The sequence below is a fragment of the Phacochoerus africanus genome, chromosome 7, assembly GCF_016906955.1.
Source record: "Phacochoerus africanus isolate WHEZ1 chromosome 7, ROS_Pafr_v1, whole genome shotgun sequence".
Lineage (NCBI taxonomy): Eukaryota > Metazoa > Chordata > Mammalia > Artiodactyla > Suidae > Phacochoerus > Phacochoerus africanus.
The window spans coordinates 53,557,311-53,573,796 of record NC_062550.1 but is presented as its reverse complement, the minus strand read 5'-3'; the positions used below and the strand labels follow the sequence as shown (position 1 = coordinate 53,573,796).

General features: G+C 35.8%; 1 protein-coding gene across 17 annotated transcripts in view; it reads right to left on the bottom strand.

The window, feature by feature from the left end:
* SOX5 (SRY-box transcription factor 5) overlaps window positions 1-16,486 on the bottom strand; it is a 999,607-nt gene that overhangs the window by 343,390 nt on the left and 639,731 nt on the right. For 15 of the 17 annotated variants that reach the window (XM_047787389.1, XM_047787393.1, XM_047787388.1 and 12 more), the window contains one exon: window positions 7,020-7,251. In XM_047787389.1, coding sequence (XP_047643345.1) covers window positions 7,020-7,250 — 231 coding nt within the window. In that variant the 5' untranslated portion in view covers window position 7,251. The remainder of the gene's footprint in view (window positions 1-7,019; window positions 7,252-16,486) is intronic. The other 2 variants (XM_047787398.1, XM_047787399.1) reach the window with 1 other exon arrangement.

Genomic DNA, 16,486 nt, shown 5'->3' with positions numbered 1-16,486 from the left:
GGACACTTTGTCTTTAGTATTTTTTTTTTAATTTGCTCTTTTCTTCTTAGCTATTTCTTCTGGGAACAAAATATTTATGGCAAAAACAAAATTATGCACAGTATAAAGACTTTGCATTAATGGTAATGATCCAATGGGTATAAAAATCTTGACATCCAGTAATTTACTTGTGGGGGCAATTTCACATTAGTGTTTTTGATCCCCACAAATGAGATATTTCTCAACTGTGAATCTCCTTAGCACTTAATAGCCTGAATTAGGATTCTAATATTCTATATTAAAATCTAGTGGTTTTTGCCCTTATATTACCCCTCACACCATATAAAAAGCTACGTGAGGGAAGAGACTAGTTATTTCTGTATCTTTGGTGATAGGTATTCATTGTGTATATTTAAGCTGAATCTTTTCCATACTCCCTATAAAATGAAAGCCATTAAATGTCATTAGGCCAAATCTTCTTAAACCAACACACTTCTCCCCCATTACCAGAGCATGAGAAGTTCTTACTTATTCCTCTGTCACTGCATAGCACTCTGTGAAGAAGCTAACAGTAGACCTTCATTAAATGTCCTGAACTATTTCCCATATAGTGCTTGTGTGTGTGTGTGTGTGTGAGAGAGAGAGAGAGAGAGAGACAGAGAGAGACAGAGAGAAAGAGAGAGAGAGAATATATTCTTTAATTTCTCAAGGCCTAGTTAACTTTAAACTCTCAGCAGTAGTACTGTGGACCTCACATGAACCAAGGTTTTCTCCACTTCTTATTAGCCCCTCCCTCAACCAGATAGAATGGAGTTGTATGGCAACAGGACACAACTAGATCTATTGTACAACTTAATCCAGTGGCTTTGATGGACCCCAACCGATTGTTTTTCACATGTCCTTATTCCTTCTAGGCCTGGGGGTAATTTTCAGGAACAATGCAAATATAAAGACTGAACCACTTAACATTCAAATGCAAGCCTGGGATTTTATCTAGATAAACAGCTTCGTGTGGTGTGTGGTATTTTCTGACAACATTTACAGAATGTTTGTAACAATGCAATTTCATTGTATGATAAACATCAATTTAGCATAAAAAACAAATACAAACTTGTCGCTACTTTCACCTTGTTTCAATTGAATCGGCCTTGTTCAGATAAGCAAGCCTATCTCTTACAGAAACAACAGTTTATAGATAAAGTGTGTGAAATCGGGTGTGTGTGTGTAGAATTATACTGCCTATTCTCATAATTTTGTACTGCCGCACTGCACATATGGCTTCCAAGCTTACTTTATCTGAATCTTTCTGAGTCTATTCTCCATGCTATTAAACTGAGCACATTCCACATCATTCAAAAGTAATTACACTTTTGTCTAGAGTGTAGGAGACTGCTCCCCCTAAACAATGAAATTCTCATTATTAGAACTGGCACAATAACCATACTAGCATTAACAGTATGCATTATACCATCACCATAACGTATGCTAAGTTTGATATACAAAGGTAACTAGAAATTTAAAAGCTTATAAAAACCATCAAATAAAAATAGGAATCTTTACCATACCATAATTAAGGTCTTATTCTGTGACTTATTTTTAAGTAACACATGCAGTTTTCTCTTTTCCTTCTTAAGTTTTCTGAATAGTATTTCACACATAAAATTATCTTAGTCAAACACTGAAAATACATTACTAACGACTGTCAGATTGTAAGCAAAATTTATATAAAGGGTATTTCAAGGCATAGCTATCATATAGCAATTAAAATTATACTGGGTAAATAAAAAAAATCCCAGTACTTGACAGTGAGTCTGAGCAAGTAAAAACCTCTCTCTGTAGTGTGTACTGAATGAACTCTTTTGGTGTTTAAGTGTTTAAGGTTGCATTTCATATGTTGGAGCCTTCCTATTGTTTTATACTTGGTTCTCAGCTATATGCTCAACTTCTGTAGAAGATCAACTTAAAAAGACACCTTTCTCTTGATGGACTTCAGGAAGAAACTGACTCACATTCAATGTTCTTGCTTTATACTAACTATTGTCCTTGCAGTGTTTAAACATATTAACATTAAGATACATCAAATTATTAAACCTACTCAATACACCATACACCCAGAGTTCTTTAACAATTTTAGGAAAATCTTATCAATGTGAGCTACAAATGAGATACTAGAGTATATTATAACATCAGATGTCCAAATCCACCAGACCTTTAAATGTTAAAAATATTATATGCAAACACAGTATTTATTTCATATGAAATTCAGCTATTTATAACAACTCAAGTTATTTTTGAATATTGTATTGCTAAAGTAAGTGTCTACTTTAAAAATCAATCTTAGGAAGCAGCCACTCTGCAGTTATACAAAACCATTCACTCAAATCAAGAACTCAGATAAAAAAATGAGTTTGACTGAGATAAAAAGTAAACAATTTCTAGGGTGGGGGAGAAAACTGACTAATAACCATACATGGTCAAGACTTTCATTTCACATCACATTTGACAAAGAACAACCACCTAACCAACAGAAGTAGCATGCAACCACACAAAACGAGCAGCAACGTGGCCATCATAGAGTCCCCTTGCTGCCACTCGTGCTGCTACTTGATTTCTCTTCAGACTTACTCTATTCCTTTCAGGTGCTCATAAATTACCATGCTGACTGACATGAGGATATGTTCTGGATAGTCCTCTGTATCATGAAATAAATCCATCTATACCAGAACTATTATTAAAAATGAGCCATAAATTATAGTGTCCCTTGCTTTCTCTGAAACTCTGAAGTGACAGCCTCCAAACCCATGTTAAAAAAAAAAAAGACTGAAGGCAGAAGAAGGATAGATCTGACCTTCATAAAAATAAAGCCTAGGACTGCCTTTCCATTTATGTCAGAATCAGGCTTGCCAACCTTGCCTTTTACCTTTTTGAAAATTATATGGGAATCAATTTGTGCTATTAATTGCCTGGCAAGATTATGAGAGCTTCAGACAAGGACCAACATAGGTCTCAATCTGATTCTGATTAGAAATATAACAATATTTTATAAACATATGTATATGATCTGCTTAAGACAGCTGATCTATACTGCAGTCTTGTGAACAACGTTGCTAAAACTTTCCAAGAACAGAAGGACTTGTAGTATTTATACCACTTATAACTGTCTGGAGAGTTACACTTAGCCACTTAGCTTATTTCTTCAAAATATTAAGGCAAAAATCACAACTTCAGAAAGGAAGAATGATATCTATATGTGACCCAATTCCAAATTTTAACCTTTGCATACCCTGAATATGAACGTAGGACTCTAATTCCCAAAAGTATTTATCTGGCAACAGTCAGACAGTGTATAGAACTTGTATTGCAGGAAATATTTTCCAACCTGAATTTTATACTGAAAGCATTTCTCTACAACTTCAAGCCAGCATTAAAGGGATTACTCAAAAATTGTACTTTGTCTCTAAACCATATGTGTAATACAAAATATAGGTCTCTCAACATCTCTTTTTTATTTAAGAATGGAGTATGAGTATCACACATAAATCAGCAAAGAAATCTTTTTCCCTTAAATTGAACTCTTTGATATAAAGACCATGAAACAGTTTATTTTCAACAATACTGAATAGGAAAAAATGAAGAATATATTTTACTATTGAAATAAAAGGATCTGTTATGTGAATATGACAATGGCCTAGTATCCAGGAAAAAATATAAAGAACTTGTGTTGAATAACAATTCTATGAATATATTCAATCATTTTGATAAATAGGTAAATTACATATTGATCGGCTTAACAGCTTAGCTGTGATACTCTCTGAACTACATTAATAGATTCTACTTTAGTTCTAAAATTTCTAGAAAATCAGCGTATCAGCATATTCACCATGAATAATGTGTTAACAACTTCGTTCAAGACATCTTTACTATTTAACCATCCATATAAACTCTGCCATTTAATTAGTACTCATAAACTGAGTTCTATTATATGCTATTATATATATGTAATATATATATACACACACACACATACATACATACATGACTGTGCCTCCAGGGGGAAATATAGTATATTGAAAGGCAGACATGTAAACATATAAATTTTAACATAGGTCATGAGAAAAGATATAAACAAGTATCTAGATAAAAGAACGCAGCAACCATACTGCCTTGTGAAGTCAGTGAAAGTATCTAAAGATAAGCAATTTTGAACTGAGTCTTGTGGGAGAAGCAATTCACCAGGAAGGTAAAAATATGAAAAACAGTTTTCCAGGTAGACAGAGTAAGGTCTGTCGTGTGAGGTCACCTGGTATGTTTATAAATATATCTGAAAATCTTTGCATGACCAAAGCACTGGATCTACAGCAAGATGTGGCCAGAGAGGAGACAAAAGCCAGATTTCAGTCCCAGTTTGTATAGTGCTTTATACTAAGATAAAGAGTTTTAGACTATATTCTGTGGGCAATAAGACACATGGTGGTTTCTAAAGTGTCCAATTCATTTCCCAGGGAAACAAATTGAGTGGAAGTTGAAGGAAAGACTGGAAAGAGGAGAGGCTGGAAATTTGAGATCATATAGGAGAATCTTCAAACTGACAGAGACAGAAAGCTGTTGGAATCAAGAAACATCTGAGGCAGAAACAAATCTAGACCAATCAGACATACAGTAAGAGGAAATATCAATATTGACGTCACTAAACCTAAGTTAAATCATTTGTATGTAAACTGTATTAACCGGGAGAATGGCAGATCTTTACCTTTTGGGGCTAGGGATCTACTTGTGAATCTGATAAAAACTATGACCCTACTCACATGTATGCACACAGAGAAATCTCCATTCATCTTCAGGAGTTCCACAGACCCTGGTTAAGAACTTCTCCCCTAGATCAAGGTGCTTGAGGAAAGGAGCTGTGCCTTATGCAAATTTATTTCCACAGTGCACAGCAAAAACTTGGCACAAAGTGGGCGGTTCATAGGTTTTATTTAGTTGAACTGAATCCCCTTATAGGATGAATGATTCATTCATTCATTTTCACTAACATTCTGCATCATGGCATCGACTCACGCCAACTATGGTATGTAATTTAATATACCTTTCTCATACCCATTCTTGACTATACTGAAAGTAATCTCCCCTTTGTGGTATTTCTTCTAATAATTATTATTTATATTTGCTTCTTTACATTCGTGTGTTTATGTTTGTAGTGGTAATACAGGAAAACCAAACCAAGAAACACTCTTAGTAGGGTGCTCCTAGAAAGAAGGCAATGGCCAAAATACTGAGAGGCAAGAGGCATTAGCACAGATGCAACGTCAAAGGGGGACTCCCGACCTCCCTACCCTGTGGAGCTGAATTACCATTTTCCCTTTGCTTTTCTGGTTTAACCTCTGTGAGAGGAGTTCAAGAAGTTATATCATTGAGCATAACTGACAGGACCCTACAGTAGAGGGAAAAAGTAGGAATTCTGGATAGTTTGGATATAACTTGTCAAATAAAAGCTAATTAGAAAATTAAGTATGTGTGTGCTCTTGTGACGAGCTTATAATGTTTGTAAGCATGGAATCCAAAACCAGACTGAATAATCTCTGGTTCTCCCATTTATTAGCTGTGATCTGAAGCAAATTATTTAACACTGCCTCAGTTGCCTCATCTGTAAAATGGGATTAATGACAACACCTCATTGAATTATCATGAAAGTTAAATGAATTAATACTTGTCACATGCTTAAAATAGCACATCTGTAAAAGTGCTATTAAGTATTAGCTAAAACATTGTTCTTGGTAAGAAAATTTCGGCACAAAGATACCTGGAGAAATGTTGACCTAAAAGCCTTAAAATGTTGAATGGAGTATTTAAATCTAATGTGAATTATCAAAGAATAGTATCTATTTCATGCTATTAGAGGATATCTGATTCTTCTTGTTGATTTAATTCCACATACAGTAATACAATGATAGAAACAAGCGGGCATATTTCAGTACCAAGCACATTTATGATGTGTAATAATTTCCTAGAGGTGGCCAAAAAAAAAAAAGGATTTAACAGAATCAGAGCTGTTTTTAAAGGTATGAGAATGAATGGTGAAACCTTTTTGTTTGTGTGATCTGGTTCAAATTAATGGCACTGGCCTCCTTGAAGAAGAAAAGGAGGGGCCACAAAAAAACATGACATTCACACAAGCAGCCATGTTGAAAAGGCAAGAGTGGCTTTACTGGCAGCTAAGTTCTCTTTCACCTTGCCAGCATGCTGATTCTATGCATTTAAGTTCCTAAGAAGGACCTTATTTGTTTGTGTGTGTTTGCGTGTGTCTGCTGTTCAAGCTTCCATCAAAGATGCTATGCTGCCTTTTTCCATCCCATCCGTAAAACCTCAGCTTCCTAATTTTCTACAGTGATCCACACCCCAGGATGAGGGGCCAGATGAAATTATCCAGGGCTGCTAATTCTGGAATAGGATGTAATAAAGAATTACTGAACTATCAAAGCAACAGTGAATGGAACTGTGTTAGAAATTAGTACGGTCACATTTTTTAGAAAACTATCACCTCTATGAAATATATTCTTCTGTAATATTCCCAGTACTATAAAAAATGCTGGAATCCAACCTGGACAAGGCAAAAATTGAAAAAAAAAACAAAAAGAAAAACAAAAACAAAAACCCACTCATTTATCACGGTGGAAATGTTAAAATTATGCTGCAACTCTAACTGGAAAACCTTTTACTAGAAATACTATGATATCTAACTTTCATGATGACTAAATTTAAATGTGTTATGTTAACATTCTGATATCCCTCTAATGAAACTGTGAGTACCCTAAAAGCAGAATTCTTAAAAAACAGAAACAAAACCAAAAAAGTAGCCTATCTGTACCCCTTCCCCCATTGGAATCAACTTACTTGTAAAGAATTCTAAGGTGTTAGGAGTGAATCTTGTGTATGGCTATTGCTTAGATAATAATTACAAAGCAAAGGACTGAAGCCAAACTTTTAGAGGAGTAGACTGGTCACAAAGTGAGTGTAGGCACAATAGACCATGAGAAACCTACCATTGTATTGTGCTGAGAAGTGGGAGTCCTATGGCCACAAGTCTCTTGCGTCAGCAGAGAAACTGGCTGAAATTCCTCAGAGTGAGGCTTGTTGGGAAAACTCACATGCAAGGGAAGGTGAAAGGCTGGGAGCCCGTCACTCTCCTCTTCTTCCACTTTCTGTCTGCTTGTCACCATGGCTACCTCTCCATCTGCTTCCCCATACGGAGAGGCTGGTCGCTTGGAAGACATCCTGGAAGGAACAAAAGAGGAGAAAATAATGAAACCTCCACATAAATCCTTAATGCCGTCATTGTGTGGTTAGGGGCCATTGTAACAGAAATGCCTTTTTGTGCTGGCAGAGAGCAGGAAACCATCCAAATACCACTGCAAAGCACACACAATCAGAAACAATGGCCAAGCAGGTAGCAACAGAACAGTGCTTGTTTGTTGTGAGAATAATACACTAATATAGCACTCTCTTGTATTCTGGCTTCTTAAACAAGAGAATTCACCTAAGAACACTGCATAATGAAAGACCATTCCATTTTAAAGGAAAGAAAAATACCCATCTCATTTTACACTTTGATAGACCTTATTGAAGACCGAACATCTATGAACAGTAAATACTGTTGGCAGTTTAAAAGAAGGGAAATAACTAAAATTTCTTTCATCAAAAAAAAACAAAGTAAATGAATGATTGCCATTATAATACGTTTGCATTTTATTAGGAGTAAGAGTATTGTGAAATGGAGAAATACTGGTTAGAAGCAAACATGAGATCACAAAACAAAAAGTTTGATATTTGTTTAAAGTTATTAAGAATCGAATACATTTTATAATCATTGTTAATCCTGAGATATTGAAAATTTTTCTCTCACCTCCCCAAATCACCCAATTTTGGCATTTAGTTCTAACATAAAATTTGCAAGTAGTAAAAAAGGTAAGAATATAAAAATACTTGAGTTTTATTTCCACAGTTCCTTGAAATATTTAGATGTGGATTCTTAGACTCCTTACAATATGTTAGGTCTAAGAAACAATCAAATAAGGATGTTTTGTGTTGATGAGCTAATACCTATGTGACAACACACTTAGATAACTGAACTAAGATTAAATTTTTTGGTACTTTAGTCTGGTTGAGAATATTATCAGAGGTTAAAAATGAGTGGCAAATATTTTTAGTTAAACAGAAGAGATGCTTTTCATTAAAAGTTTTACGCTGAAGCAGCATAGAGTTAAAACTTTTAATTTAAAAAAAACTCCCTTGTATTTACAATTTGATCTGACCTTGAAAAAGCTACAATTTTTTTTCAGCAAACAAAAAGTATTTATAGAATCAGCCATTCTTATTCTAGACCAGTGGATTAGGATGCATAAAAGTATTAACTAACTGCCACATCACTTCTTTCACATATGATACATATCACTGGTTTTTAAATTTAAAATGTACTACCAAAAATATGCCTTTAATCATTGTTGAATATTGCTATTCTTAGTGTCAGAAGTTTCAAAAGAAAAGTACATTCAAGTGCTGAATATAGTCTATGAAGATGTAATAGCACAGTAGAAAAAAATTAAGGGCTGTGGACTCAGACAAACATGAATTAAAATACTGATTCTGCTACTTACTAGATGTGAGATTTACTTTAATCTCTATTTCAATTTACCCATCTTTAATGTGAGATGGAATATCTACTTGTAATGCTTTTTGAGAATAAACTGTACTCTAGATGCAAAATGACTTGTAGAACATTTAGCTCGGAGTAGACATTTAATAAACAATAGCTATTGTTTATTTTACAAACTTTAAAACCTGCAGTGTGACCCACCCCTTCCCTGAACGCAAAAAAAAACTCCAAAATGAGGAACACAGTTTGCTTCTAAGAGTTAAACTGTAAAATCAACACGAAATATACAATCTCCCATTAGAGAAGAGCTCCCAATCATGTTCCACAAAAAAACTGACCAAATGTATCAAATGTTGAAGACAAAATGTTAACAGTAGGGGTCTTGATCAGCTGAAGAAGACAAAGAGGAGGACGGTGGTTACCATGTAAGTGCTGTTTAAAGGAGAAGCAAACTGGGCCATACTATTTCGGGTATCTTAAACTTTCTCAGATCTTATTACCAAGGTTTTCTCCAAGTATACTTTTAAGTATGTAGAGAGAAAGTAAGGGGTCAGAGTTAACAGACTAGTCTTAGTCTTACTGGCAACACCATTTTCTATCATCAAATGGATACATTAAACTATATATAAAACTCTTTAACTCAAGAGATATTTAATTCCCAGTTAACACAAGAGAGATTTAATTCTGTTTCCATGCTCTCCAAGCAAACTTCTGATAGGGAAAATAGGCTGATAGAATAGATTAGTTAATACCATAAGGCCCCATATGAAGTGATTTACCAGATTAAATTTTTAAAAGAGACTTTTGGAGTTCCCGTCGTGGTGCAGTGGTTAACAAATCCGACTAGGAACCATGAGGTTGCGGGTTCGGTCCCTGCCCTTGCTCAGTGGGTTAATGATCCGGCATTGCCGTGAGCTGTGGTGTAGGTTGCAGACGAGGCTCGGATCCCGCGTTGCTGTGGCTCTGGCGTAGGCTGGCGGCTACAGCTCCGATTAGACCCCTAGCCTGGGAACCTCCATATGCCGTGAGAGCGGCCCAAAGAAATAGCAAAAAAAAAAAAGCCAAAAAGCCAAAAAAAAAAGAGAGACTTTTAATTATCTTTATTTCACATAAAGCTTGACCTCAAGGAAATTATTCATTTATTACATAAATCATAGTATGTATGGCCTATGTGGGCATTACTATTCTTGCTGCAATTAATAAACTGGTATTTTGGTGCCTACTTCAGTCTTATGTACAACCAATCTCTTAGCTGTCTGAAAATTCCACGCTATTGGCAGGAGCCAGTTTCCGGGTTATCAAAGCAAAAACTCAGTAAGCTGGCCTTTCCTAAATTAATACAATTCTATGACTTTTAGAAGGCATGACCTTTTTGCTGACTTCTTCTTTATTAATATCATTATTAATAATGATTATGAAAACTGGAAGTCTAAAAGTAGACATCAGGTAGCTAAGGTAGATGGTTAAGATAGTACGACTTTTCTCAAAATCTCTAGCCCTTTCCATATCTAAATTATATCCAACTGGATTGAACATTCTATGTACTTATCATTCAATAGAGGAAGAAAAAGCACAAGGTCTAATACAATGAACATGAAGGAGTCATTGTTCCAGAAGGCAACTGATCCTAAAATACTTCATATTTCATGTTTATTTCATTTTCAGAGACTTATAGAATGGTCTTAAATGAGTTGGATTTAAGAGTATTTTTATGCAGTTCAGATAAATGATTTCTTAAAGAGGTTTTTTGGTTTTTTTTTAAACAGACGCACCTGTGGCATATGGAAGTTCTTGGGCCAGGCATTCAATCCAAGCCACAGCTGCAACCTACATCACAGCTGTGGCAACACCAGGTTCTTAACCCACTGCAACACAGCAGGAACTCAAGATTTCTTAAAGAGTTTTTAAATTAATAAAATAAAAATGACTATGATCATAGTTCAGTAATAGGCAGGAACTCAAGATTTCTTAAAGAGTTTTTAAATTAATAAAATAAAAATGACTATGATCATAGTTCAGTAATAGGCTACAAGATGAGAAAAAAGTAAAATATATAAATTATGTAGAGAGCTATCAATATGTTGGTTTCAAGATCCATGTTCAGTCTGACTCACTGTCTTATAAAAATACTGATAACAAAATCATCAATACCACTTGATTCTTAAATTTCTGTTTGTCTACCAAAGGGCTTCATTTCGGATAGAATAAAGTCTCAATTTTTAAAAAGCATTAAGGAGGTACTAAAAATTTCCATGTACTGTCTATCAGGAAATGCGAGGTTCCAAACTCCTGCAACTTAGACTACGCAGCTGTGTTGCAGTGCAAGGATATCTCAGAACAAGGTGGGTTTCCAGGCTGGGGTGTATGCTCCCTGCATTCATTCAAAGATGATTTTGTCATTCCTGTGGTAAGTGCTAGACCTACCAATGAACAAAACACAGACTTCGAAGAAACTGAACTGAGGCAGACAAATACAGTCTAGTGTGAAACTAACTTGTGGAGTTAGTTAACATAATAGTAGTCTTTAATTCACTTTGTGTATGTGTGTAGACAAGAAAATCTTGAAAGAACTGATTATCTAATTTAAGGACTAAAGAGAATCTAAATCATCAACAACTCTTTAGTGACTACTTACTATGTGCAAGACACTTAATCTAAAGGGAATTTAAAAAATGTAATTCTGGGTCTCTGCTTTAAAAAGCCTATAAACTGTTTGAGAAGATTTTAATTAAAAGAGAAATAAGGATGAAAGATAGTTCAGGTTCAGGTGAAATGACATTATAGTTAAGCACCATGAATGCTAGAGGATTGTGGAATGCTTCAGGGAATGGCTGACCAGGGAGGATTTTGAGGGAAAAGAAGGACAAATGGAAACCTGGGGATAAATGAAGAGAGAATCTCATGTGGGAAGTCATGATAAAAGGAAAGATGCAGAGATACTTTTAAGATGTACACTGTACATTTAAGTTTAGAGCTTACTTAGGAAAGAGAAGACAGGAAAAAATGGACCAAATCCCATTTCTGGTCTATAACATTCCTGGAGTTGCTGAGTTACATGAATGTAATAAGTAAGAAAAAGACTCCCTTGTAAGAGGCAACTCGATTCTACAAGGAGTCACTTTTTCTTTAGTTGTCCCTGTAGAAATCTGCACAATCAAGCCACTCTAGTCCATATGTGAAAGCAATCCTAAAACTACTTGAGTTCTTTGCCACTGGGCAAAGGCTGTATAAATAGGATGTCCCCAGTTGTCTTCAGATATATTTAGGAATCTTAGGGATAGGGTAAATAAAGGGTGTGAGACTGCAACAGAAATCTAAACCAGTGATACTTAACTTTTAATACACACTGGAATTATATGCAGAGTTTTTGTTTCTGTTTTTTGCTTTTTTTTTGTCTTTTTGCCTTTTCTTGGGCAGCTCCTGCGGCATATGGAGGTTCCCAGGCTAGGGGTCTAATCGGAGCTGTAGTCCCCGGCCTACGCCAGAGACACAGCAACTCGGGATCCGAGTCGCTTCTGTGACCTACACCACAGCTCACAGCAACGCCGGATCGTTAACCCACTGAACAAGGGTAGGGATCGAACCCGCAACCTCATGGTCCTAGTCGGATTCATTAACCACTGCGCCACGACGGGAACTCCAATATGCAGAGGTTTAAAAAATACTGCTGCTTGGGTCCCACCACCAGACATTTTGGTGTTATTGATTTGGGAGTGCACACAAAGTATGAGAAATTTTTAAAGTTTCCAAGTGATTCTATTGCACAGCTAAGGCTACAGACCATTGGCACTAGTCAGAGTAATGTGTCTCCCCAAGATGTTCAAGTCCTAAACCCTGAAGTCTATGACCGTGTTACCTAACAAGGCAAAACATTTGGCAAATGTGATTAAGTTAAGGGTCTTGGGAGGAGGAGATGACTCTGAATATTCTGGGTGGACCCAAAGTAATCATAAAGGTCCTTAGAAGAGAGGGAGAGGCTGGAAAATACTATGTGGCTGGCTCTGAAAATGAATGATGGGATCATGACCCCAGGGATGTAGATGGCCTCTAAAGCTAGAAAAGGCAATGAAACAGATTCTTTCCTCCCCTCCCCCTGCACCCAGAGCCTCTAGAAAGAAGGAGCCTTCCCAATACCTTGACCAGAAACTTCCGACTTCTAGAACTCTAAGTGAATACATTTGTACTGTTTACAGCACTAAACTTGTGATAATTTGTTACAATACCAAGAAGAAACCAATTCACCACTAACTTAAAAATATTTCTGTCACAGCTGGTATTTTTTCAATCTGAAATCCTCTTATCCCATGTATACACTTGCCTTTTCCTTCACTTTAGTTTTCTGCTCCAAAACCATTTTCCAGCACTTATCACCTGACATATCTTATATTTCTCTATTTATCTGTCTCTTTCCCTATAAGTTCCAAGAGAGCAGACTTTATTTTTGTCCACAACTACTTATCCAGTACTTAGAATCCTTTCTGAAAATAGCAGTCTTCCAATCAATATGTGTTAAATGAAACCTACTAATTAAAACAAGCAACTCTCTTGAGTATTCCGTAACTATAGATGGTTGTAGAATACAGGATAAATATGCTTAAGGAAAATTCCTTAATATTGTCAGAAAAAAAGGAAATTCAGCTCAGTGATAAAACTATCCTTCTTGTTAATTTCTATGTAATAGAACTGGTAAACCTAGTTTAATTAGGTTTCTTAAATAATAGTGAAAAAATCCTATAGTTCTTTTTAAAACATAGTAAGTAAAGGACTATAAAAAATGAAGTAACTTTATTCAAAGTGCTACAGTTAATTATTAATAGATCTCCTACTGAGGAATCATCTACTTACGGCTTTAAACTTAACTCACCTGCTTAGATGGTCCTTTGCTGCAGTTGTTCTAGAAAATGACATGTACAAAGTCAAAGAAATTTATTTGTAGGACAAACACAAAATGGAAGACTCAGAATGGGAATTGCTTTCTGTATACAATAGTTTCTCTTTAAAGTTTCTCTAAATATTTTAACCTTTGGCTGGTTAATTCCGAGATAAAGTCCTAGGAAGCAGTGCCTTCTACTGGTTATTCATTTGGAATGATAAGATTATTACTTTTAAGGTTTGCAGTTATGTTTTAAAAATTCTAAAAAAAAAAAAATTACCTATAAAGAACAAACCAAAAGCCCAGCTCTTCAACAAGGTCTTCCTTAATCACCATAGCTAAAATGATTCTGCCCCACCTCAAACTGTATTACCAACTCTCACTAGTAGCGAGCATGAAAAAATGAACATCAGTATAACCTATGACATTTATTCACTAGTGCAATTTTTTTCCTTTTCCTTCCCTTTTTTTTTTTTTTGCTATTTCTTTGGGCCGCTCCCACGGCATATGGAGATTCCCAGGCTAGGGGTCCAATCGGAGCTGAAGCCACCGGGCTATACCAGAGCCACAGCAACGCGGGATCCGAGCTGCGTCTGCAACCTACACCACAGCTCACGGCAACGCCGGATCTTTAACCCACTGAGCAAGGGCAGGGACCGAACCCGCAACCTCATGATTCCTAGTCGGATTCGTTAACCACTGCACCACGATGGGAACTCCTCCTTTTCCTTCTTATTAGTATCCAAAACTAGAATACAAGATTTCAGTAAGTACAGGGTCTATTTTTGACCATTTCACCAGATATTTCCAAGAGTAGTGTTAAAGATATGATTGCATGATTAAAGTCTTTCCAAACTGCTTTGTATTTTTTCCCCTAAATAATTTAATCCTCGATGCTGAGTTAAAATTAATTATATGGCAGTGCAATTCCTAACACATAGTTGGCACTCAATGTATTTTTTATATGAGTAAATGAAAGAATTGCCTGAGTGTCTATTTTGTACCAGGCAAATTATCTTTGTGTTATGATGGAAACAGGCACCTTAGATATGAAGATCCTTCTGGTTTACAAGGAAGTACTATATAGATGGAAATAGAAGACATATATCCATTCATTCATTCATTCATGGAAAAACTACTGAGAGACTACTGTGTGCCTATAAATAGCAACATAATTAAAAAATCAGGGAGCTCCTGTCATGGCTCAGTGGTAATGATCCTGACTAGTATCCATGAGGACATGGGTTCGATTCCCGAGCCCCTCTCAGTGGGTTAAGGATCCAGCATCGCTGTGAGCTGTGGTGTAGGTCACAGACATGGTTTAGATCCTAAAATGCTATGGCTGTGGCAATGGCCAGCAGCTGCAGCTCTGATTTGACCCCTTAGCCTGGGAACTTCCATAAGCCACAGGTGCATCACTAAAAAGCAAAAAAAAAAAAAATCAAGAAAGAATATTAAGGTAAATTACTTTCGATAAATATGAGAACTATGGGACTATGGGCTATAGATATAGATAATGTCTCACTTAAAATAATCGGAGAATGCTTTCTACAAATCAGGAGATTTCAAAGGGGAAATGAAGGATGGATCAGATGTCAATAGACACAGAGAGGATTCCAGATAGGGGAAATGACATTAGCAAACTAAAGAAATTTATAGAATGATATGGGGTAATGAGTAGAATGGTTTGGTTCAAGCAGTAGATTCTGGGAGTAAAAGCAGATAAGGTTGAAAGGAAGGGACCAAATGATAGTGATTCTGCTTAAGTCCTAACAATTGGGAATGGCTAAACCAAAATGTTAAGTCGATACTGAAAGGCAGAAGGGAATAAGAAATGGTAACGTAATCAAAATTTTATTTTAGGAAGAAAATCCATCAGAAGTTAGTAACTGATAGAAAATTGAGGTTGGAAAGCAGAGAAGGGGAATGAGTGGGTGAAATAATTCAAAGATTAACAGATTACTTGACTGTATAATTTAACAAACAATACTGCTAATAAAAGAAATACATAAATTTGGAAAAAAGGCCAATTTGGAGAAAAATATGAAATTCAGTTTTAGAAATAAATCTTTCTTGACTGAAGGACTTTTAAAAAGAAATGGCAGATAATGAGAAAGTGCAGGACTTCGGTGGAAGTAACTAAGACAGTGTAGTTTTTTAAACACATGTGAGAGTTAACCAGTAATTGTTATTTGTCCTTGACTACTCTGTCAATGTTCTGAGTCAGTGTTTTTAGTATTCTCGATTTATTAAAAAGGCAACCGAGTCATAAAGTGGTTCAATATCTTTTGTTACACAACTTTGTCTTTGAAATATCATAAACAGCAGTTCAAGAACAGAATTGTATCCCCAAGATAAAAACAGGGAGAAAACAGAATGGGTGGGATGGGAGGGAATCTGAATTTTGCCATCCATCCAACTTTGGGAGACCAGTTGTATGAAAAGAATTGAGCAAAGAAGATAAAGAGAAGTCAACATGATAAGCAAAGAAGCCTAATAATCATCTAAACAATTCTACAAAGCTAAACATTCCGAATATGAACTTTTAAAATTCTGGACCACAACATTTATTTAACTTTTAACTTCCATTGATTGCTCTCCTAAATACTTACTTTTAATAATTGCTCTCATTAAATTTTAAGCATGGCAGAAAACACTTTAAAAATACTTGATGCATCTTCTCTCAAGGGAAAAACAAACATGGGATATTACAAAATAAAAATGGGTAATCCTTTATATCCAAAGATTACACTATTTTTCTAGAAGTTATGTGCCTCGAGTTACTTTTTAGTAATAAAATTTTTTGTTTAGGACACTGACATTTACTTGCCTGGCTGCTTTTGTAATGAAGGTTGTAAAAAGGTTAATCAGGATTAGGGAGTTCCCATTGTGGCTCTGTGGGTTAAAAACCTGCAGTATCCATGAGGATGCAGGTTCGATCCCTGGCCTTGCTCAGAGGGTTAAGGATCCGGCATTGCCACAAA